This window comes from Rattus rattus, chromosome 6 (assembly GCF_011064425.1).
Source record: "Rattus rattus isolate New Zealand chromosome 6, Rrattus_CSIRO_v1, whole genome shotgun sequence".
NCBI lineage: Eukaryota > Metazoa > Chordata > Mammalia > Rodentia > Muridae > Rattus > Rattus rattus.
In genome coordinates, this window is record NC_046159.1 from 73561476 (window position 1) to 73587682 (window position 26207).

At 44.3% G+C, this 26207-nt stretch overlaps 1 protein-coding gene across 1 annotated transcript in view; it reads right to left on the bottom strand.

Annotated features, from left to right (window-relative positions):
* The window catches only part of Dnah6 (dynein axonemal heavy chain 6), a 196073-nt gene that overhangs the window by 111157 nt on the left and 58709 nt on the right, over positions 1-26207 (bottom strand). Inside the window, 11 exon segments of the mRNA XM_032906333.1 lie at positions 107-214; positions 2294-2442; positions 5513-5680; positions 9263-9400; positions 14033-14194; positions 14694-14849; positions 14932-15057; positions 19873-19983; positions 20296-20460; positions 21549-21768; positions 22718-22814. Coding sequence (XP_032762224.1) covers positions 107-214; positions 2294-2442; positions 5513-5680; positions 9263-9400; positions 14033-14194; positions 14694-14849; positions 14932-15057; positions 19873-19983; positions 20296-20460; positions 21549-21768; positions 22718-22814 — 1600 coding nt within the window.

The window sequence follows — 26207 nt, forward strand, 5'->3', positions numbered from 1 at the left end:
AGTCCCACAAAATGCATTGGCTTTAATGAGATTAAAATCCCCTGAGCAGTATCCTTTCCCTCTCTATGGGTTCTAATGCTTGACACCGTGGGCTGTGGGAATTTACCTGAACAGGAGAGCATCGTCTGTTAAGAATTTGGGCAAGTTGGAGTCTCGCAACGCTCTTATCAGGACCACGTCTTCGCTGAGGTCTGGGTTCTCTCTTTTTAGAGATCTAAATCAAGAGAGTCGTTAAGTAGACACTGACAGGATGCAAGACAGGATGGAGTGTTATAGACTTGTAGTTTAGGGACCACACTGAGGTTTCTGCTAAGGATTGACCTGTGTGTTGATTGCCTCTATCACAGTGCAGGGACAAGCCCTTCATTTGATATAAATCCTAGAGAAGAGTGACAGGGACATTTTCTCAAATACCCTTCCCCATGGATCTAGACTCTGTTCTGTCTGAATTTAGAGCCTTGTGAGTGTATCACAATGGCTCATACTCCTGTCACTTTCTGTCCCTTTTGTCTAGAGTGTTCTGTATTTCTCTTTTACCTGCTCTTTTAAAAAATACTTTATTTTTATTTATGAGTGTATTTATGTACCAATTAAGGCCAAAAGGGGGTTGTGAAACCCATTGGAACTGGAGTTACAGACAGTAGTGAGCCACCCATTATGTATGGGTGGTGGGCCTAATGTGGGTGCTGAGAATCATATCTGGAAGAGCAGAAAGTGCTCTTTACTGCTGAGCCATCTCTCCAATCCCCTGTCTGCTCTTATGCTCTGTTCAAAAGAGTGACCCTCTTCTCTCGAAAGCTGCTATAGGCTAGTTTGTCTTTCTCTGCAGTAGCTTTCAGGCACAGCCCTGTGGTGGCCTCGGCACATCATGTAGATTGATGACTGTGCGTTTGTCAGTCTTACTGACAAATAGGGAAGCAGTTGTGTTCTCTGAATGCATATGGATCTGAGCATGTTGGATCTCTGCTTGTTACCCAGGATGCTGTACAGAAGAGATGCGCTGGATTTAGTGGTCTAAAGTAAAAGACAGAGAGTGGGGATGGCAGTGAGATTTGGGCTAAGCTTCAAGAGCCAGGGACCCTGGATATACTCATGAGCTGGGCTCAATGAGTTCTGGTCTGACAGGAAGAGCTTAAAAGAGAACAGATTCCATTTTAGGGTCCGGGCAAGTCAGGGACTGAGGATGTGCAACTTCAGGTAGTCATGAAGGGAAAAGCTGGAGCCCGAAATGAGAGGCCCCTTCGCTAGTGACTAGGTATCACCCTAGTTTTGAATTGAACTCTTGCTGTGAGGACAGGGAATCTGGTACAATCATGGACTGAGAAAAACAACCAAGTCCCTTTTAAGCTTTGAGGCTGTTTCAGGCAACATGGGGTTCACCTTCCAGCATGGAAGTAGCAAAATGTTAGCCTCTGAGTCAGCCTGACGGCAACCAAGGCTTTTTTGAAAATAGAGTTTTAGTTGTTGCACATGGAATATATGGGGGTATCTGTGAGTGAGTGCAGTGCCCATGGAAGTCAGAAGAGGGAATAAGATGAGTGTAAGCCTTCCCACAGAGCTGTTGGGCGCTAAACTCGGGTCCCTCAGGAGCAGCAAATGTTCTTAACGACTGAGTCATTTCTCCAGCTGTAGTAGTGGCATTCGTTCTCTGGAACCCAATGAACTCCGGGAGCTCTGGAGAAGTACAAGTTAGTTAGATAGAGCCCAGTTGGGCTCACAGTGAAGATTTATCCTTGGGTCACACAAGTGACAAAGGAGGGATTCTCGCAAGAGCATAGCCTGTGTTTATCACTCTCAATTTTCAACAGACATTGCTTTCAAAGCCTATGGGAGTCACTCATTTACATTTGATTACAATGGTTAGTGTTTCACTCCTCTCTCTCTCTCTCTCTCTCTCTCTCTCTCTCTCTCATCTCTCTGTCCATCTATCTTGCTTTGTCTGTGTCTGTCTGTGTCTGTGTCTGTCTGTCTGAGTCTGTGTGTCTATGTGTCTCTTTCTGGGTGACCACATGTACATGGTGACCAGAGGACAACCTCGGATGTCATTACTCAGGCACCACCCACCTTGTTTGTTAAGGTGAGGTCTCCCACTGGCCTGAAGATTACCAGTACAGGAGCAGTGGCTGGTCAGTGGGCCCCAGGGGTTTGCCTGTTTCTGCCTGCTCAGCACTGTGACTCCTTTGCAAGCATGCACAGCCATTCTTGACTTTCTTACATGGCCTCTGGTGATGGATCTCATATTCACATGGCCATGCCCTTCACTGACTAAGCTATTTCCCCTTGCGTTTCTTACCCAGCCATGACCAGTACAGACTTGACGGCCCTCATGCCAAAGTCGTAGTGATCCTGCTGGGACAGCTGCTCACTGCAGAGCTTGTACATTTGTGTCATCTTCCTCGCCAGTATTTTACTCGACTCAAATCCTTCAGAATACAGAATCACCTAGGAGAGAAAATCTGATGTTTTGCATTGTCTCGTCTGCGAAATATTAGTTGGATATGGATGTCCGTGACAGCTACCCAGGCATCACACCTGTACACTGCTTAGTGAGGGGACAAAGATTCGAGAGTGCGGTAGTGATGTGAGCAGCTACCTAACACTCCTGCATCCATGCTACCCTCAAACTGTGCACCAAAGTAAGCCCTTCTTACTTGAGTTGCTTTTGTCAGATGTGCTGTAATGGCAGTGGGAGAAAGTGAGAGATAAAATGAAGAGTGTTCTGTGTCCCAGGGAGAGCGACAAACATGGTTCAGGGATGCTTGAGTGCGATTCCGCTGCCTCTACAGACGGTGGTGGAGCCTCGGTGACACTTTGGCTTGAGGGGCAACTTTGTACATAAAAAAAAATGTGTAAAAATGGTGGTGTAAACTCTGAACACAAAAGCAAGAATCAGGCTTTTCCGGGCTGAGGAGAGCTACTTTGCCGGGATGGAACTACTGCTTTGGCCCTTTTACCAAGGCAACCTAAACAAAGGTTTTTTAGCCCCTCTCCATCCCAGAGAGCTATGGCCTTTATTTACATTTATTTTGTGTGTGTGCGTGAGAGAGAGAGAGAGGGGAGAGAGAGAGAGGGAGAGAGAGAGAGAAAGAGAGACAGAGACAGAGACAGAGACAGAGACAGAGAGAGAGACAGAGTGGGTATTGCATGCATATGGAAATCTGAAGGAATTGAATTCAGGTTTTCAGGGTGGCACGAGCCTTTACCTGCTGAGCCATCTTGCAGCCTGAATCTTAGTGTCTTCCACAGCAGAGGGAGGAGTGGGGTCTTCCATGATCTTATAATCATTGCACCCATAATGGGCGAGCTCCGGAGCAGGGTTTGAACTGTATAGCCCACTCACTGCTTTCTGCTTTCTCTGTGGCCCTTCCACTGCTGATTTCACAGCGCTCTACACACTGTAAGTGTCTCCAGACAGTTTCAGTCCAGACACAAGAGCCCTGCTAAAGTCTGCTAAGCTACATACCCCAAGCTCCAGGTTTAGAATGGAAAATTATTGACAGCTAATCTTGCCTAATGACTTGCAGATGTGACAGGCAACAAGGTCACACACCCCATACATGGGCTTAAAGGGTAGGATGAAGATACACTCCAACATGACTTTTGTTCACAGTGAGACAAATGTAAGCAGCGGAAGGAAGACACGGCCTAGACGGTGTGTGAGACCAATTTCTCCTGATTCCTCCTCCACAGAGGAAAAGGAGGGAGGGGCTGTGTTGGGTTTGAGCCAGTGTCCTGCCATGGTAGGCTGCTCCCCAGCTTTCCAAGGCTTGAAAGAAAAGCTGCCTTGCTTTCCCTACCCAGAGTCTCCAGTGCTCTTACTATGAAGTGAGGATATTTGTCACAATTAAAGGTGTTTGTTGAAGCCCTGACCATTCATCTGTGACAACCACAGGAAGCATGCTTTGAAAGTCCTCCGGTCAAGGGCTGAGCAACACGACAACAGGGAGACGTGGGAGTTGTGAGCACAGTGTTGAACAGGTCATAGAGGGAAAAGAGAGCAAAGGCGTGGAACTGTCTTCCATTCTAGTAGGTCCACAGGAGATACAGAATACTTTGGAACGAACTAATCAAGTGTTATGCTAATTCAAGTAGAAATTCCTCTAGAGTTGGTCTCATCTAGCCTTAATCAATTCCATTTACTTCAGGTAAAAGATTCTTTAATAATTCAAAGGAATGTATTAGCCGCAGGAGTAATGGATTCTTTCCGAGAAATTCCATTCTAAATGGGGAAGTGCCCATCACTATAAAACACAACACAGAGCTCAAGGGAGCTTTTGGAGTTCTGAAAAGAAGCCCGGGATTTTGATCTTGGCGCCAGACAGATGAATCTCTGTGCAAACATTTGCTCATGTCCTTACGAGCCGTGTGTACTTTCTTGTACATAAAGCATACCTCAATTAAAAGTGCTTTGAGAAACACATGTAAAGTTTGTACCCATGGATTCTTAGCTAGAAGGAAAGAACAAGAACATTGGAACAAAAGGATTCCTTGATAGACATGGAAACAATAAACCATAATTAATTTCTTAATGACAACTGGTTTTTCCTTAAACGGCTACAGACTATTATTAATATATAATAAAGCTTTGACCCAACACTACTTCTTCCTATTTTATTCCTTTTTTTTTTTTTTTTGAGATGATGTCTCACTCTGTTACCCAAGCTGATTTTGAACTCGCAGTAATCCTTCTGTCTCAGCCTTCTGAGTACTGGGATTATAAGCACGAGGCACCAGATTAGGCTCCAATACTTCTTGACTCTAATTAAATTCATATCCAAAGAGAAATGAGGATAACGCCGTCCTTTCAGAACTAATCCAGACATTTTTAACTCCTAGAGATGAACTGATTAAACCCCAGTAGATGGGTTAATTAGATTCATTGGTTCATTCCATTTTTAGGAATCGGTTCTATTCTATAAAGCACCTGAGGCATTCTGGATATTGGCAGTAAGACTGAAAACTAACTACGAATGCAGATTCAAACAGTCTCTGTTTACTCTGGGTGAGTAATGATTGCTTGGGTGCCTAGAAAGAAAGATGGTGACAATTGTCCACTTGTCACACTCTTAGGATCACCTGGGAAGACAATCTCAATGAGGGATTGTCTACATCAGGTTGGCCTGTGGTTATGTCTAAGGGGAATCGTGTTGATTGCTGAGGGGCAAGATCTGTCCACTGTGGGCAGTACCATTCCCTGCGTTTGGTTCCTGGACTGAATATGTGTGTGAGCTGAGTATACGTAAGCAAGCATTATATTCATTTCTCTCTGCTCTTGCCTGTGGATGTGACTCATGGGTTTAAGTTTCTGCCCCCTTATCAGGTTTGATGGACTGCAGTCTGGAATTACGAGCCAAAATAAATCCTTCCTCTCCTAAGCTGCTTTTGGTTGAGGCATTTCATCACAGTAACAAAAATGAAACTAAGAAGTAAAAGGAGTTTCTGTGTTGAGAGAATTAGAAGGCAAATAAAACAAACTGCATAAAACCTTGCTTCGTTAGAGTCGGAGGCTCACCTCTGCAATCAGTGCGTAATTGGGAACCATCATAGCCATTGGTCTGAACAGGGCCTTCAAGTTATCTGGAAGTTCCGTTCTGCCTGCATAGCCGGGATTCATGGTGATGAAAGCTGCACAGGTCATAACGAGCTTGATTTCCCGTCCCTCAAACATGAATCTGGAGAGCTATTAAAGGGAGGAGGAAGGTAAATAAACACCTCTGCTGTGGGGCTGAGGAAGCCTTCTTGTGATCCGCCTATGTCCAGTCTCCTCTGGGCTCAGTGTTCACTGCTCTCTGCCCCGGCCTTGCCTTGCCCAGGTTCTGTGTTCCTTCCTGGCCCTGCCCTGAACGCCTCCAGTCTCACCATCTGCTGGGACTCTTCAGTTTACCTTCTCCCCCCCTACTTTCTAGGATTCCTCAAAGAAGTTCCAGTCTAGTTGTCGTCTTTGAATGCGGAGGGCCTCTCGCTTTCATTTAACAGCGGATGATTATTGAACACCTGTTTGTTGCAGGTTGTTAAAGCCCTGGGTCACTCAGGGAGTTACAGAGTTGAAGGATGTTCATGCTTGCGCCCTGCTGTGTGCTGTCAGACCTGAACACTCTGGCCACTTCACGCAGCAGATGAAACCGTGTGTGTGTGTGTGTGTGTGTGTGTGTGTGTGTGTGTGTGTGTGTGTGTGTGTGTGTACAAACTCATTCAGGGAGACCTGAAGCATGAGGAGGGGCATTTTGAATTGTAATTGGACAGTTTTTCAGGCAAGAAGAGCAAGCACAATAAAGAACACTGTACCTTTGGGGAATAAGCAGAAACCCACTTTGCTAAAGGATAACAACAAAGTTCAGAGTCTGGCGCTGTGGAGTGAATGGGAAATGCCCCTCCCCCATATGCTCTTTGTTGGAACAATCCCTTCCTAACCGGTGGTGCTGTTTCAGAAAGCTGTAGAACTTGGAGGGGGCAGCTCCTCATTGGAAGAAATGACTCTGAGCTTCTGTAGTCTGTCCTATTTCCTGTCTGCTTTCTATTTCCGGACTGACCAGTTACCTCAAGCTCCTAACCACTGTGCCTTCATTACCTCATCTTAGCCTCCAAGCCTTTACTTCCATCCCTTCCCCATTATGCTGGACTGTATCATCCTTAACTGTACGTCACTAAAGCCCTTTTAAGTTGTTCCTGGTTAGGCATTTCTCATGGACATGGAGAAAATTATGAGTACACTGGGCTTTGAGCACCAGAGGTCTTGCACTGTAAGCTAAAGAATTTCCCTTGCCCCATTGCTTGTGGGAAGAAAGGACTTGAGAGTGATGGAGTAATGAGTAATTGAGGTGGCAATGGACAGTTTTGGTAAACTACAGACATGTGTGTGTGTTAAGACAAACTACAGATGTATGTGAGAGTTGTCATGGGGGAGACAGGAGCCAGAATCTGAGAATGAAGGACACCCGGCAGATTCAACTCATACCATCCAGTTTAGATTCTGGGCTGATGCTAAAGAGACAAGACAGAGATGGAGCTAAGGTTCTGAGTTGAGCTACTGGCTGAAGGTGCTGTGCTAGGTCTGAGACTACAGGGCACATGGGATCACACTACCAGATGGGCATACGAATTGGTGAAGCGGAGTATGCTCAAACCCAGGGAATCTCAGACATTTGAGACAGTAAGAGTCGAACTGCCCTCTCCCAGCCTCGAATGCCTGCTCTGGACGACTTAATCATGACACCACCTGAGAGGACCATGGGCACTCGGTCACATAGCATAGCACCTGGAGTTCTTCTCAATGAGGTATCTAGATAGCCTATCCTTCAGCCAATGACCTTCCCTTCTTGGATATTATCATGCCCTTCCCCGTAAAAGTATATAATCCCCAGTTCACCCCAAATAACATGTATGCATCCACATCCACTCCCAATATAGCAATAAGAACAAACAAGGATCCTCTCAGAGAGCCGCTTCATTAAAGATTGCCCTGTGACACTAAGACTCCCAAAGAAGGCCTTTCTCTTCTCTTGCTCCTTTAGCACTCAGCACTTGACCCCAACAGACCAGAACCTGCCTTACTAGGCATCCACTTTCCCCCTCCTGCCTGGTGTGCAGACTCCCCATGGGGAAACATGAACTGAAGACCCCCGTTCTTGATCTCCTCTCTGAGCTGGTGGATTGGTGGTGCCCAGACACTGCTGGTTAAGAGTGGCAGAACCAGTGACCCACAATGAACTTGCAATACCACATGAGACTATAGGGGAAGTCCCGGTAGAGTTGAGCCCTGTGCTGTTGCCTTGGAAGAAAATGATGGGTGTTCTGGCTGTTGGTTCTAGAGGTTGTAACCAACTTTGACTCCAGGGCTGCACTCCAGCTGGGAACGTATAGGCAGCAGCTATTCCCTCTGGTCCCTGCCTCCTTTGATCTCCAGATTTGCTCTCTGTGGGCTATTCAGCAAGATGGTAGTGATTTGTGAAATCTGTCTGGAAATCTTTGCATTTAATCCACATCTTCACAAAGTAGATGGAAAGCAGGACAGAATGCAGACGAGAGGAGTCACTTGGAATCAGGCATGTATCTGTGATGTCTGTAGAAAGAATTTTCTACTTCTTTGACTCATCTTCACCTGCATCCGTCTCCTTCAGGAAAGGTTAATGCAAATACGAATGCAGCACAGAGTTGCCTTTGCTCCCTCGGCCACGCACTGAATGTCCAGCCACAACTTCCTTTTCCTATAATTCGCTACGTTACAGGTCATAAAAAACAAAACAAAACAATAACAAAATCCTTAACTTTTTTCTATTTTTTTAATCAAAATATTTTGGATTGTTCCCTGCATGGCTGTCTCCTCAGTCCTCCTCCACAGGGCTCTGGGAGGTCACGGGATGCATAGGAGCAGAATTCAGCTTCATGGACAGGGAGTGGAAAGGGACCGAGTCCACACTCCCCTATGCCACCAGGACAGAGCCTAGGAGAGTGGCCTTCTGGAGTTTCCACATTGGACTTAATAACTTTACCAGGGACCCCCAGCTTTGCAATATGAACCTTATGGATGAAGCCTTAGGAAGTCGGGTGTCTTCTGGAAGGGGCTGAGGGAGAAATTAAGGGACTCGTGGCAGTTAGTTCTCTTGATGGGATGAGGAGGATCTGGTTTGTGTAGGCTAAATTGTGCTGTTGGTGACTAAGCCAAAATAGCATCCTTCATAGCCATCACCTCCCAAATGCAAACCCCCTTCTTCAGGAACCGGGGTGTGTTAAGTAGCAAGGTCACTCGGAATCTATATTTGACCCTCAGATTTTCCAGTAGCAAGCTCTGAGGAGCTGGCCTGAAGACATATGGGCTCCTTGGACTTCTCTGGTCCTCTCCTCTGTTTTCCCACCAACACTTTGTTGACCCTGGAAGCCACAAAGAAAGTGGTGTGGCCCAGCAAAGAGGGCATTAAAGAAACAGCAGGTATGTAAATTTCAAAAGCAGGAGAAGAAAAGTGAGGAGGAAAGTGTGTGTGTACATTGTGTGTATGTTTGTGCGTGTGTGTGTGTGTGTGTGTGTGTGTGTGTGTGTGTATTTTGAGGGTGGGAAGAAGGGTTTCCTGCACTCAGACACTAAGGTCTCATGGTCTCAGTATCCCCAGGGTCCAGCACAGCATGCACTTCTTCATTTTGCTTCATATACCCAAGGAAGTGCTGTTACTGTGGCATTCACCGATTACCCTGAAACTATATCCTTGCAAAGGTCCTGCTTGCTGAATTCATGACCAATCTGAGAAAGCTACATTGACAGACTTCTCACCTTTGCAGCTTTGGCATTCCTAATGGTGATGAGTTGCTGGGCAATGACCGACAGGACTTCTATATCGATCCGATTGAATTCGTCAAAGCAGCACCAGGCCCCCGACTGTGCCAAACCACTGAAGAAGCGGCCCATCATCTGTAAGGCAAGCAAAGCTGATCAACTTCAGGCTGCCTTGTTGGTCATCTCTAACATTCATAATCTGGAGTTAAGACGCTAGCGAAGGCTGCTGTCTGGAATGTTGTTGTCAATGGTTTTCTAGCTATGGTGAGCATTGCTCGCCAGCCTCAAGTACATTTCTACAAGAGGACATATCCTTTTGCTCCCCATTAAGTGGCTTAAATCTGATTTTTCTCAAATAAAATGATAACCTGAAACATGTCTTCTTGGGGAATCTTCATTCATAACCTCCACTTAACTCTGGAAAATATTTACAGGTTCTCAAAAAAAAAAAAAAAGTAACACATGGAAGAGACAAACTTGACTGTTTGAAAAGGCCTTGAAAAGGGGAATTTCACTAGCGGGAACTTCTGTTGCCTCTAAACCACTGTGGCAGGCATGCACGAGAATGCTGAGCACAAGGACTGCTGCCCTGAGAGTGGGTCTTGATTCATTCCTTTTCTTTTTTAAAAAGAAAATTTATTTTTATGTTATGTTTGAGAATTTTGTCTGCATTATGAGTGTGCACCATGGTGGGGTACAGTGTCCATTGAAGCCAGAAGAGGGAGCTGGATCCCCTGGAACTGAAGTTACAACTGTGAGTCACCACGTGAGTGCTGGGAACTGAACCTGAAACTTGCAAGAGCTTCTCTTAACTGTGGGGCTGAGCCACCTTTCCAGCCCCTGTTGATGTATTTTGTAGAGCCCTAATGGTGAATGAGAATGACTTACGCCATCTAACGTGTATAATGCCTTTGAAGACTGGAATTTTTAGTTGATACTCTTTTACAGGATACATGTACTCAGTAATAGTAAAATATGGTTCTATTCAGGAGTGAAAACAACAGAAATGTGAACACATAGAAGGAAAATCCTCTGCTGTCACTCAGTAAGGTCTGCTGCTTGCTCCATGTCCTGCCTTCTGTGGGGAAGACTCCTTTCTATGCATGCTATGACCTCAGAGAGCCAGCTCACGGGGAGACAAGCTACCCACAAAGACAGCTTAGTCCTCTCTCCATATGTATGAGCCAAGAAGTCAACCAAATGGTATTCATGTGAAGACCAACACATAGAAAAAGAAGGAATGAAATAAATGAGCAACCCTGGAGGAAATGAAAATCATTTAGGAAATGGGCAAACACTTGAAATAATTCCAGAGGAATCCTCAGAGAGATTTGGGAGAAACTTGCATTATTTTGTTACAATAAAAGGCTGGCAGAGATGAGTCTTTGAAAATTAATAATACTGCGGCCAACATTAGAAAAATTAAACATTTGCTGAACATCAGAATGGATGAAGTAGAGCTGGCATCATGGAGCCCTAAGGCACTTTCTCCTCAGGACACCTGTCTTCTGGGGTACATGAAGGTTTCCAAGCAAGACTCATGTGTGGGCAATTTAACAGGAGAAAGAAGGAAGGACCTGGTCTTGATGTTTGATGTAAGTTGTTTGCTAAAATATATCTCAAGGACATGCCTATACAAATGACCTCTCACTCTGACACTCTTGACTGAGGACTGTAGGAGTTTGAATCCAGCCTTCTTCACATGTGCCATCTGTAACAAATCCCAGTGGGTGTTAAGAGCATCCTGGCCTCATCCAAACCATATCTCAGTATGATACATTGGCCCAAGATGCAAACTTTAAGCCTGCTTAACAGAGGGATGGTCCTAATTAGTGATTTTAAGAATGATGTTCTAGTGACCAACTGATTAACAAATGCTGCTGCAAGTCAAGTGGTTTCCATTCCTTTCTTTTTTTCTTTAAGATCTGTTTTTAATTTATAGGTGTGTGTGTGTAAATATGCACCTGTGTGTACCTCTGACTGTGTGTATGCACGCGAGTGCGTGTGCGCGCATGCGTGTGTGTGTGCGCATGTGCACACGTGTGCAACGTGTACAACGTGTACAGGTGCCCAAAGAGGCCATAAGAGGGCATAGGATTTCCTGGCATTGGATTTACATGTTATTATGAGCTTCCCAACATGGATTCTTGGAATTAAACCTAGGTTCTCTGCAAGAGTAGCACACTTAACTACTAAGCCATTTTTCCAGCTTGTGAGGGCCAGAAAGGGGCTCTGGGCCCCTAGAGCTAGAGTAACAAATGGCTGTGTCCAAGATGAGTGCTGTGAGTTGAACTCAGGTTCTCTGCAAGAGCAGCAAGCACTCTTAACTGCTGAGCCATCTCTCTTGCCTCTGTTCTGTAGATGCACAAATTACCATAAACTGGCTGGCTTCAAACAACAAATATATATTATGTTACAGTTTTAGAAGCTAAAAATCAGAAATCAGTGTGTTGCTAAACCATGCTTACCCAGGCAAAATACCTTTCTTGCCTCCAGATTTTAGTATTTGCAGGCAATCCTTATCATTTCTTAGCTTGCACTGTATCACTCCAGTCTCTGCTTCTCGTGTGTTTTTTCACATGGCTTTTTCCTTCTATTTATGTGACTGTACTCACAGTTGTTTCTTAGAAGGGCACTGGTCACTGGATTAGGTGCATTCAGCGTTAGCATTGTCTCATACACTGGTTAAGATTCTATCCCTAGACCAGGTAGCCAGATGCCAGGACTTGCCTATCTTTTGGAGAATAAGCCCACAACGTGCAGAAGGAGGTGCTGGTAGACAGTAGTGGTAATTCTGTGATGCTAGGTGGCAGGTCAAAGGACAGCATTGCTGAAGATGCAGCAGTGGCTGGGTTAGCTGGGGGCAGGGAACTTTCAGTCATGCTGTGGTTTAGATGGAGTGCTATGTCTCTTCTCATAGACAATATGGTATACTTCCTTTACCTTACTCATCGTGGGCATCCAGTGACTCAGTCTGATGGTTATTTTTTGTAAAATTGCAGTCAACTGGAGAAGCAAATAGAATCGAATATCTCATCTAGTTTAATAGAACCCCGAGTGCTTCATAAACACAAAAGTTTGAAAGCACCGTTCTAGAGAAGGTAAAGAAAGAGACTATGATCCATAGAAATTCTTTCCTTTGGAGGGCAATGAGTATATTTTTCCATTAATTCTTGTCTAGGGGTCTAATACATCCTCAAATCCTGCAAAGAGCAATTTTAGCGTGAGTACTGTGTAAGACACTGACATTTTGTATTTAATTTCCATACAAAACAGAGATAAGCATTGAATAATGGGCAGATATCATAAACTGGGGACAGGAACTGGAAGGCAGAAAGTTGGAAGACAGCATCTAAAAGAGTCTACTCCATAAATCGAGTGGTCAAAGTTTCTAACAATGAAGAAATACACACACACACACACACACACACACACACACATTTGTGATATTAAGAGCAGCCATCAGAATCAGAAGAACTGAAGATCTGGCTGGGATCTTCGCAAGCCCCCAACTGTTCTTCAGGGTGTCCGCAGGGCCAGAGTGTCTTCATGATTGTACTAACCTGTCATCTGCTTTTTACACTCAACTACCTGAGAAAAACTATTAGAATATGAAGGCTGACGTGTAGCTCACTGCCCAAACACTTGCCTAGTGAATCTGATTTTCCACATCACCAAACATGCAAGCAGCCTTCAACAACTTGAAGCGCATGGAAGGAGGGCGAGTTAATAGTAAGCGTTTGGTACCTTTGTTCACGAGTCCCTTTATACTCTCTTCAGAGTACATGTCTATGAGAGACTAGCTCTCCAGGGAATCCAGCCAAAGCAACAAAGCTCAACGGATTACAGAGGAAAATAGAGAATGGACTTGTCATCATTTTGCCAGCCACCAAAGATGTAAAAAGACACGTAAGTCACCAGTAAGCTTTTTGCCTGTGAAGCTCTTTTTCATAAAATGGGTGTTTATGTTAATATCATTATGGCTGGTATTTTAAGTCAAATAAATGTATAAAATAAACAATCGTAATTTCTACCATGTGACATATTAATGGTTATCATCTGGGCTGATAAGTTTTAGAGTATAAAGGGACTCGTGAACAAAGGTACCAAAACTCTTACTATTAACTCTCCCTCCTTCCACGCGCTTCAAGTTCTTGAAGGCTGCTTGCATGTTTGGTGATGTGGAAAATCAGATTCACTAGGCAAGTATTTCGGCAGTGAGCTACACGTCAGCCTTCATACTTCACAGTAGATATCGGAGTCTCTCAACTGCCCATCTTCTCCTGTTAAGTTAGATTTTGTTTCTGAGTCCTCCCTGTGCAGTCTAGCCTATTTCGCCTTTTATTTCCCTTACTTATGCATAGATTTTAAGATATTATTTTATTATTTGTGTGTGTGCTTCTGTGTGTATGTGCATAGGCATGCAGTGTCCGTGGAGGCCAGAAGAGGGTGCCAGACACCCTGGAGCTAGAGTTATGGAAGGTTGGGCGTCAACTGATGTGGGAGCCGGGAAAGGGACTCAGGTTTTCTGGAGGACCAGCAAGCACTCTTAACTGCCTAGCCGGTTCACTCTTCGACAAATCTCCCCTGAGTTGGTTTTTACCCTGATGACCTGGTCCACTGCTCAGTTTGTTCATCCTATTAATACCACTCCCTATTCAACATCACCTCCGTTCCTCCTCATTTTAAGGCATGCTGCGAACAAAGAGAGCTGATGAGAGCATTTAAGGTTAAAAAGCATCTTCGGATTAAAAACTACAACTGCACCTTGTAGTCCAAACCGTCAGAGCAGTTGAAGACCACACACTGGATGGCGAGCGCTTTTGCTAGGTCTTTAGTGGTCTCTGTTTTCCCAGTGCCAGCAGGGCCAGCTGGTGCGCCTCCGAGGTCAAGCTGCAAAGCCCCCATGAGGCAAAGATAGCAGCGATCCTAAAGAAACCAATCAATTGTCATTATCGAAGAGAACTGGCTTTAAATACAAATTCGTAGGTCTAATTCATTTGATAGAAGTGTGTGTGTATGTGTGTGTGTGTGCGCGTTAGTGTGTGTTAGTGGTCAACACTAGGTGCCTTCCTCAATCACTTTCCCTTTTCTTTTTTTAAGCCAGGGTCTCTCACTGATTTGTTAGACTGACTGGCGGGTTCTTCCTGTTTCTCCTTCCCTAACACTGTGATTGCCGCCCAGGCCTGGTTGCCTATCTTCTTATATGGGGTGCTAGGGATCTGAACTCAACTCGTCATGCCTGCGCGGCAAGCGCTTTCCAGAACGAGACATCTCCCTGGCCCTGAAAAATTCTAGCTGAAATGAACTCGCAGACCCAGGTGCACAAATCAAACAATGCAAATCTTTGCTTTGTAAAGGTGTGGTGATGGTGAAGACGTTCATGGTTGCTCTGGGCCAGCGTGAAGCTCGGTGCTCAATTACGTACTGTGAGCGGAGTGATGACCAGTCTCGGGCAGGCTCCCAAGTACTCGTAGGCATAGGTGTACTGAGATAGCGCCATTCTAGCCACACAGTTATCCAGGTCTACGTCCCAGTAGTAGCGCAGCTGCCGCTGCCAGTCAAAGGACTCCGCTGAGTCTACCTACACCGGATAGAAACGATGGATGGTGAGACATACGGGCTTCGCATCTTGCTATGCCATTTTCCTTCAGTGAAACATTTACCTTGGTTTGAACCAATTCAGAAACTATATCTCTTGCATGCACATCAATGGTGATCAATGCAGTTATGATGTTTCTGTGTAATTTAGGAAGACTGCCTCGAACTATTGCGGCCAGGGCATTTAATCTCTACAAATGAAAGAATATCAGCAGTGAATTTGAACCTCATCTTGAAGTATTTTCATTATTAGATTTAAAGTAGATATATGGTTAAAAAACCCATCTAAGTGGAAAACTTTATAATTCTGTGACCACATAATACAATGTTTTAATTCCCATAAGACTTCTATGAAGCATAGATTATTTTTTTTCTTTTTTTTTTTTTTTTTTTTTTTTTTTTTTGTTTTTAAGATTTAGACACCATCTTTGTATTGAAGCGAACTGATAATCAGAGGGTAAATAACTGGATGGTTGTCACGTAGCTGTGAAATAGCAAAATTATACCTGAATGGACATTTGCTTCAGGAAAGTCTCTGGTACATAGTGAAGACTTTGGGGGTAGGCTCCTCTACCTAGAAATTTACCAGACATGGTGGCACATGCCTTTAATCCCATCACTCAAAGGCAAAGGCATGTGGATTTCTGTAAGTTTGGGGCTAGCCTGGTCCACACAGAGTTCCAGGCCAGCTTGGTGATACTTCTGATTCATAGGAGTCGTTTTCTACTATTGTTAATAAAAATTTGCAGAGCATTTAAGCAGGCCAATGACTAAATAAATATTCTAGCTCCCAATTCATCTTAAATTATCATTTCTTTATAAAGTAGAATGGTGCTTCTGGGGGTCTTGCACATCTGGGCTGGATTTTCACTGTCATGCCCAGATGGGGGCCACATCTGCAGAGGACTATAGGGCTTTTTCTGGGGACTCACTTCTCCATTCTGGGGCTCTGGAGGAAGAACCACATTAACAATCTCCCTGTGGTGTTTCTGTTTCTCTCTGGGCAGCTGATCCCTTTCCCTGTTCTATTTCAAGGGTGAATCTTTAGAAATGCAGTGGCGACTGAAGTGTAATTAAATTTGGAACTGAAGATGGGGCCTAGGACCTTGTTGGACATACCGCGGGCAGATAGTATTTCTTTGTTGTCTAGATTGTGTTTCTGCTCTGTTGATTGTTTCCTTTGCTGGAAAAAGCTTTTTAATTTGGTATAGACCCATTGCCTGTTTTTGGTTTTGCTGTCATGGCCAGGAAATCAATGTGAACAAAAATTTCATGGAACTTGACAACTTTAGGTCATGTGTTTAAATCCTTCCTGAAGCTACTTTGAATTGCTCTTTATATGTGGCATAAGATAACAGCAAGGAAATAGCAAATAACCCAATTAAAAGGCAGGGAAAAGGACTTTAATATCATTTTCCTAAAGAAGATATATCAATGTTCAATGTCTATATATCTACATTTATATCTGTAGTCATCAGGCATGGTGCTATCAAAACTGAAATGTAAAAAATTAAATACCAAAATTCTAAACAATGTTATCCTCATCCTTTATCTGAGTTTCTCTTTTCAGTGAACTGTGATGGCCAACGGTTGTGCAAGAGGCTCCCGGTGTCCACTGCTTGCTCACTTTGCTTCCTTGTACACCCTGGACGACTTGCCCAGGGACTGTACCACCTACAATGGACTGATCCCTCCAACATTAATCATCAGTCAAGGAAATTTTCTCATAGACATACTCACAGGGAAATCTTACAGAGGCAACTTCTCAACTGATGCTTCCTTTTCTGAGATGACTCTAGCTCTCTAGTGTATGTCAAGTTGACGACCGACCGACCAACCAACCAACCAACCAACCAACCAACCAACCAACAGCGAGTGATTGAATACTAAGCCTTAAATGGGACATTGATAGAGCCCTCTCTAAGGCACAAGGGACACAATAGAAGAGAGAGCAGAAGCCTGTAAGAGTCAGAAGATGGATAAGGGCTATGATTATCATCTTCAGGATGTAGTACAGCCATTACATGATGTCATAGCAGCAACTGTTGTCTGAGCTGGGAGTACACTAGGCTGGGCCTGTCAATAGGCATACCCCTCCTTCCTGAACTATTAGTTGGTTACTCATGGGACCTGAGAGGAAGGTCAGTTGTTGCCTTCACTGTGTAACCAGTAGTGAGTCCACCAGGTTCCACAGATAGTTCCAAACCTCTGGCTTCACAAGTGGTCCTAGTTAAAATCCATGGGTCATACAACAACACAGAAAGACGTGGATGTGCAAAAAGGACTTCTAAAGAGTGTGATGGGAATTAGAGGTGTAGGAGACACATAAGAGAAGGTAGAGGCAAGAATAAATTGATTGCACTATGTACATTATTAAATTGTCAAGGAACAAATAGTAAAACAAAACAAAACAAAACATCAACAAAACAAAACAAAACAAAAAGACAAAAAAAGAAACCCAACTCACAATGTGATGTCACCTCAAACTCATTATCAAAATTAAAAGATCAATTATCCCAATAGTCCCTTCTAATCTGGACTCTAAAGCCAGAGCCACGAGTTCAAAACTGCTGAGTTTTGCTGCTTGCTGGGGTGGAACATGGCCCCCCTTCTTGTATTATATTATCACCAGCTTTCTGTTTTCCAACTCCTTCACTGCCTAAGCTTGGCTGCCCTGGAACTTGCTCTGTATACTGACTTTGAACTCAGAGATCTGCATGGCTGGCTCCTAAGCGCTGGGATTAAAGGTGTGGTTTACCAAGCCTGGATTTAAGTTCACCTAGAACTTACTCTGTTCTAAACTGGCCTTGAACTCAAGAGATTTGCTTGTCTTTGCCTCCTGGGATTAAAGGCTTGTTCTACAATGCCTGGACCTAAATTTAGCTGGGCGAAATCTTGCCCCAAAGTCATCACTCCCTTAATCCAATTTAATATCCTTGAACACAGGATTCAGCTCTATTTCATTTCCTGGTGTCTCTTTAATACTCAGACTATATATTTTTTTAATTTTCCTTTCTTAGCTTGCTATGTTTGTTCAAAATGCTTTTCGTCAGACTTAACCAGAGAACCAAGTCTTTGTTGGGCTTTTCTGAGACTTCCTTTATCAATGCGATTATTATAAATCTCTTTACCTTAGTCTCAGATAGTCTCTTCAGACAATGATAAAAAGCAGCCACATTCTTCACCAAAACATCACAAAACAGTCTCTCGGCCAAATATTAAAATTCTTCTCCACTGAAACCTCTTGGGCTAGCAGTCCTACATAGTTCAGATGACCCTCAGCACCACTGGCTTCCATATTCCTATTAGGATGGCCCATTAAGCCTCACTTAAAGCATTCCATGGCTTTCCAAATCCAAAGTCCCCAAATCCATATTCTTCTGAACAAAAGCAAGCTCAGGCCTATCACAGCAATTCCCCATTCCTGGCACCAACTTCTGTCTTAGTTAGGGTTTTACTGCTGTGAACGGATGCCATGCCCAAGACAGCTCTTATAAGGACAACATTTAATTAGGGCTGGCTTACAGGTTCAGGGGTTCAGTCCATCATCATCAAGGCGGGAAATTGGCAGCATCCAGGCAGGCCTGGTGCAGGAGGAACTGAGAGTTCTACATCTTCATCTGAAGGCTGCTAGCCGAATACTGGCTGTCTTACAAGCCCATACCCACAGTGACACATCTTCCCCAACAAGGCCATAGCTACTCCAACAGGGCCACACCTAATTGTGCTACTCACTGAACTGAACATATACAAACCATCACAGTCTTGTACACACAATCGAATAGCATTCAGCCAGAAGTGGAAAAAGTCCTGTCACAGGTGACAACATGGATGAATTGGGTGGATATTCAGTTAAATAAAATAAGTCAGTCACAGGAGTGAGGTATCTACAGTCATCGAACTCATACAGACAATTGCTGGGGTTGCCAGGGCTGCAAGGATGGGGCAGGGCTGGTGGCTGTTCAGTAGACTTGAAGCTGTAGAGTAGGTAAGATGAATGGGCTCTACAGATCTGGTGGACAACACTATGCCTAGATATACTGTACTGTGCATTAACAATATTTTTTAAAAGTGTGTGTGTGTGTGTGTATGTACACGTGAATGAGTATGAAGTCTCACATGCATGCAGAAGTCAGAAGGGGACACAGAGTGTTTTCCTCCATTGCTTTTTGTTTTATTGCCTAGAGACTGTGTCTCACTGAAACTAAAGTTTGTTCTTTGTGGTAGTCTGGCTAGCTAATGAGTCAGTTCCTAGGATCCACCTGTCTCTGCCCCACAACGTTGTGTTTTGAGGCATGCATGACAATGCTGGCTTCACTTAACAATTTTTAATGAAAATATACATTTCTGTGAGAAGAATCCTAGTTGTAATAGTTACCTTTCAATTGCTGTGATAAAACACCATTATTGAGGCAACTTACAGAAGGAAGTATTCGTTTGGGCTTACAGTTTCAGAGGCTAGGAGTCCATGATGGCAGAGTGGAGATAGAGTCACTAACATGGGAAGCTGAGCGCTCTCATCTTCAACCCCAAGCATGAAATGGAGAGCTCACGCCTGGAATAGCATGAGGTTTTGAAACCTCAAAGCCCAGCCCCAGTGACATACTTCCTTTTAAAAGGCCACCCCTCCTAAGCCTTCCCAAATAGTGCCACCAACTGGGGACCGGCACTCAAATACTGAAACTATGGGGGAACATCTTGTCTGAACTACCACATTGATTCTAGTAAACACAGTTTTGTCTAAATATTTGCAAATCATTGTAAATAACCCTTAATTTTTCCTCTTAAGTTCCTTTCTCCACTAGTTTATAGTCATTCATACAAACATTACATAAGCATCCAGGGAGTATGCTAAGAAAAACAGAATACAATGGCTTCGGTGAGAACGCCATATCAGCACATTAGAACTTCTGGAATAAAGTGAATTTGCATTAATCACAATTAAAAACTCATGGGGATCATCTTGCATGACAACATGTCCGGCACCTCTCTGGTAAAGAACTTACCTCAAAATTCACTTGTTCAAATTTTTCTAGGGCTTCCAAATGATTATCTTCACATTCTAGACTCTCAGTCAAATCCCGGCACCACATGATCTGAGAAATGGTCAGGATCACCTGCAATAACACGCCCCCTCATACATGTGCAGGGTCACCTGCAATAGCATATCCCCCTCATACATGTGCAGGATCACCTGCAAGACACACCCCCTTCATACATGTGCAGGATCACTTGCAATGACACATCCCCCTCATACATGTGCATGATCACCTGCAATGACACACCCACCTCATACATGTGCAGGATCACCTGCAATGACACACCCCCCTCATACATGTGCATGATCACTTGCAATGACACACCCCCCTCATACATGTGCTACATGCACCCGACTAGGCTCCCAAAGAGAAATTTAAGAAGAGCATTACTTGAGAAGGGTGGCCAGCGGTCACCCACTCTGTCCTGAGTTTCCCCTGGTAATCAGCGATGGCAGCTTTGCACAGGCGGCGGAGAGATGAGAACATGGCTTCCTCCACCTTACCAAGCCATTCTTCCACATTGCCTCTCGCCTTGAGGCCTTTCCCCAGGCCAACCTACGAGGCAATTAGGATGATGAGGGAGTGTCCTGTGTGGGGCTTTTAAGCCATCTACCTGTTGTACTTCTACAACAAAATGCTGAGCTTTGTAAACGGGGAGGCCTTTGACATCACATCACATAACCCAGTCCTTCACGGCTTTCTAGTAAAGGCATGCTCTTAGGGCTAGCTCCTTGAAAGAGGTTTCCCCACAGATGTCATGGATTTCTCTAACCATTTCCCTTTCCTTCACAGTGCTGTAGACTGAAGTTGACCCAAGTTCTCACCAGTCACCCATGTCTCCACGACTGAAAGGTCCAGTGAACATCTTCACACTTCTCATGCCTCCTCCTCCAATTTCCAATAACGTGAGTATCTGCTCGTTTGGGGTTCCCTTAACCATTTTTACCTGTCTTTGAATTTTCATGTTTTCCCAATGTCCTATCCTTAATCCTCACATTTTCGCCCTTCTGCACCAGCAGTGATGCACACGTGAATGTGTTTATATGTATGTGTGTCTCTATGTATGTGTGTGCCTCTGTATGTCTGTGTGTATGTGTGTGTGTTCTTTGTGCAGTTACCCTGTTCTTCAGTCTGCTGATACTGTGATTGTCTCGGTGGGTGTTCTCCGTACGCTGGTGCTACACAGCGCTGGAGGAGCTAAAGTAGCAAACTCACACAGAGCTCATTGCGTGCAGCATTAAGTCATTTACATACAACTGAAGGTCCCTGTCACCTACTAGTGGTGCTATCTTGTGGAGACCATTAGAGGGTGATAAGTCTTGATATAGGTGTCCTGGCAAAGGCCCAGCACTCTTGGCCAGCCACTGTTCCTCTTTGCGGAGCTGGCTAATCCGTGATCGCTTGTGGCCACTTCATTCCCCAAACAGACCACTGCAATTATCGCGGTGAGTTCTAATTGCTGGGCGATTTCCCCATTAGATTTCCAGCTCCCTGAGGGTAAGAGTTTGATCTCAGCTTTTCTCAAAAGTGCTGGGCTAGCGGAGTCTCTGGCAAGCCTAGGGTGGGAAGAAGGGGCCTGCACCCCAGTCCCAGACATGCGATCCCGTTCATCCACAGGGAACTATTAATCTAAGGCACCTTACCCGTTCTCCCTCAGGTGAGAGCATTGCCAGAATGTCATTGGTGAAGACCTTTTCTGGTTCAGTGTCAATGCCTGGTATTTTCCCTTCTGTGGGAGGCATGAGAGCAAACTCGAGCTTTGAAATGGAGTCGAAGCATTTCCTTAGATGAGGCTGCACAGCCTGTGGATTTCGGGTCTGGGCCAAAATCTCCAGGAGCTCGTCATTTGACAAGAAGTAAAACCTGTCAAGATGAGGGCACTTAATGTGAGTGTGACTGGACAGATGCTCAGCCTTGGGTCGTTGTAAGAGACAAGATGCTGCTGGGCTGATGCCCGGGGCCTCTAATCACATTTGTTTTGGGCTCGGGGGTAGGCTGAGTGTCTCTAAAGAAGTTCTTGTAAAGGTAATGATGATATATCTCAAATACTCAGGCCCAATAGCTAGAATAGAAAGGATTTTTCTAAGAATCATTAATAACATGAGGTCCTGTTACAATGCTGACCTCTTTGCCTGTTGGCCTTCCTTGTCCTTGAGCCACATTAACTATTGAAGAGGCCATAGGCAGATGGGTGGTTGCCGGGCCCTTAAAAGTGACAGAGCATGATGCTGCCAACATTCAGTTTCCGACCTTACCATGGCCATACTTATGTAGAAATAAGACATCTTTTATGTGTTTCCATATCATTAGAAGCAAAATGGGTAAACAATAAGCTTGTCCATTCCTGACCAAACTTAGGGCCAAGTAACGCAAGTGTGCATGACAAATGCAACTGTTTCGGTCTTGGGTTTATCTGAAGCTCTAGACTTCCAGATCATGCTAACCCTGCAAAGTGAGCTGCCAGGCTTTGCAGGGACGCATGGTGAGAGGGGTGAAGACTCTAGGATCCCCACTAACTGCAGGGAACAGAAGCGTTAAGGCTGGAGGGGCTGCAGAGCTAAGGATGGGGCGATGGGGGGAGTGGTGTTCTGTGGGTTCCCTGTACTCTCCAGCAGAGAGTGAGCTTTGCCCTCCTCCACCACTGAGACAGCTCAGTGCTTGCCCAGCACCAAGTCTGAAGCACGAAGCACGTCTGCAGGTAGCGTGGGCATCGCCCTCTCCTCTCCAGGTCTCTGCTGTCGGAGGGTGTTATCGCCATCCTCAATGGGTCTACTCCCCAACAAGACATCCCAAGCTGTTTTTGTGAACTTACCTTGGGAAGATAACTCTCTTTGACTCTAAATATGCCTCCAGACATTTCTGAATTTGGTCAAGTAGTGCATTATTGTTTTGAAAAGTCTCCAGAAGCCCTATTAGAAAAAGTTGGCCAAATTGTATTAAAATTGAGAATATAATTTTAAATGAAAGCAAAAGATATTAACATTTTAAAAGTCTTTGTTTTGTTTAGTAGAATACTGAATAATAAAATGGGGGTATTGTTAAAGAAGCTTAGTTCTTTAAAAAATTCCCCTTTTCATGGATGCGATGTGTATGTGGTATGTAGACATGTTTGCAGGAACACACACACGTACACATGTGTCTGTGCATGCATGTGTGACCATGTGTGTCTGTGTGTAGGCAATCATGTACATGTCTGTGTATTCAAGACTTGACATTGATTTTAAGACTTCCTTGATGGTTCCTTTACCTTCTTCTCAGGGTCTCTCAGCCAAACCCAGAGTTTTAAGAGAGTCCTGTTCAGCTCATTCTGAGTATTCCCTATCTCTGCCTTTGGGTTTTACAGTACTTTCCAAGGTTGGATGACATGTGAGCTACAACTATCATCCTGTATCTGTGCAGGTTCTGAGGATCTGAACTCGTTTTCTTCCTTGTGTGGCCATTGCTTTAAATGCTAAACCATCTCCCAGCCCAAGAACTATTACTCTTGGGGTTGGGGATTTAGCTCAGTGGTAGAGCGCTTGCCTAGCAAGCACAAGGCCCTGGGTTCGGTCCCCAGCTCCGAAAAAAAGAAAAGAAAAGAAAAAAAAAAGAATTATTACTCTTCAAGTTAACTGTAATATTGACCTCACTAGAACAGTACTTTTAATTTAATAATTTATAAGGTATCCTCTGCTTTTAGGGGGCTGTAAGCCAGTGTCTAGAACCTTCTTGTTCTTTTTCAGTTTCCTTTTATAAAATGTTAATTTATTTTTTCATTTCTGTGCATTAGTGCTTTGCCTGTGCGTGTGTCTGTGTGAGGGCATCAGATCTTGAAGTTACAGACAGTTGTGAGCTGTCATGCGGGTGCTGGGATTTGAACCTCATTCTTCTGGAAGAACAGTTAGTGCTTTTGACACTAACCTGTTTCTCCAGTCCTCCTTGTCGGTTTCTTACATGCGTCTTTTCTGTCATGGTTAAATGCTAGGTGTGGTGATGGGCATTACTCTTCATTATTGAGCTGTAACTCCCTAGGTAGCAGCCTCTATGCCTTTTCATCTTTGTATCTTTGATACTGGTCACATTTCCCTTTCCTACTGCCCAAGAATCAAATCCCAGAGCTGTACCACGTTTTCCGAGACTCTATGTAGTCAACAGCTCCATCTAGTGGCCAGTCACCCACTTACGCCCACTGGTCTTGGCCTCCTGTCTCAAGCAAGACTCAATCTCCAAGCACTCCATTCCAGCCCAGATGGGACTCCATCTGGCAACATTTTCAGCACCGTCTTACTTACCTCAGGAGCCTCGCATCATTCTTCCTTCTTCCCTCTGCTGTCAACAGTTCTCCTTCTGGGCCACATACACTTTACTCACTCTTTCCTGAAAGTTTCTGCTCAAAAGCTATTTCATTGAAAAGTCCAATAGCACATACAGACACACATATACACATACTCAAACACACACACATGCAAATACACATTCAAACACACATAATGCACATACATATACACATAAATATACACATTCATACACATGTACACACATACATACACAATACATATTCATACATATGCACAAACATATAAACACACGTGTGTATACATACATACACACATACCCACATGTACACACATGCACACATACATATACACATACACACATAAATACACATATACACATATATACACATGTACACAGATACACATACACACATACATACACATGTGTTTACTCACATGCACAGATATACATATACACACATTTACACAACATGCGCATACACACATACATACATATACATATATATACACATGGACACATACATTCATATTCGTATGTATGCAAACACACACACACACACATACAAACATACACTAACCCATAGCCACTCCCTTATCTACTTTAAAATTTCTCATGGCTTTATCATCACCTTGAATCAGATTTATTACAGGCATATACTTCTTTATTTGAAGTTTTTAAGGCTTCAAATCAAAGAATATGACTTAGGAATTATATTCTTTATTATTTCAAAAGACCTGTTTTCCATTCATCAGTTGATAGATGATACCTTCAGATATGGGCAGCACTAAATAGGAGATTGAAGAAGGAGGAGGAGGAGGAGGAGGAGGAGGAGGAGAAGGGAGGAGGAGGAGGAGGGGAAGGAGGAGGGGGGGAAGGGGAAGGGGGGAAGGAGGAAGGGGGGAAGGAGGAAGGGGGGAAGGAGGAGGAGGGGAAGGGGAAGGAAGAGGAAAGGAAGGGAGGAGGAGGGGGGAGGAGGAGAGGAAGGAAGAGGAGGGGGAGGAGGAAGAGGAGGAAGAGGAGAGGAAGGGGGAGGAAGAGGAGGAGGGGAGGAGGAAGAGGAGGAAGAGGAGAGGAAGGGGGAGGAAGAGGGGAAGAAGGAGGAGGAGGGGGAGGAGGAGGAGGAAATGACGACGAAGAAGAAGGAAGTAGTGGAGAAGGTACGACTAGAAAGTGGGAAAGAAGAAAGGAAAGGGAAGGATATGAAGTTGGGGAATTGGTGGGTTTGGGATGGAGTTGAAGAGAATGGGGAGAAGATACAATCTAAATACATTATATTCATATATGAAATTATCAAAATAATTTTATAACAAGTCTTCTGGGGACTGGGACGTCACTCTGTAATCAAATGCCACTCTGTTTGTGCATGTAAAAAGGTTTGAATATGACAATGGAGGGGCCGTGGCAGGCAGCATAATGGTCCCAGAGATGCTGATGTCCTAATTCCCCACACTTATGGATCTGTCGGGTTTGTATGGAAATAAGAACATGGGTGTGATTAAATTAAGGATCATAGTAAGGGAGGTTACTCTAGATCATAGCATGGGTCTATAGCATTATAAGAACGCTTACATGAGAGGAAACAAACAGGTACAATGAGGAAAAAAGGAACAACGGGGCAGAGGCTAAGGAAGTGTTTTCGCCAGCTGGAAGGTAGCTGTGGCCCACAAGGGTGAGCACATTCTATAAGACCTAAGGCCTTTGTGGGTGTTTGGTTTTAATCATTCAGTAGTTTTCCTTTCCACTCTTTTATGTAAGAATCTGCAGCAAGGAGCATAGCCTGCAAAGTTGCCTTGCTAGGCAGGGACGGTGTCTGAGACTGTGGCCCATCATCGTCACACGCTGCCATTAAGTTATAGGACAAGCAGGCTGTCTGAGGTATAGAGTGTAAACTTCAGTGAGTTTATATCTGCTCCAGAAACTGACTGTGGACAGAAACAGAGCTTTTTAAAACATTTCAACCCTGATGCTGGGGGAGGATGGTGTGGCCAAGGTGGCCATGATCCTGTAAATAACACTGAACTCAC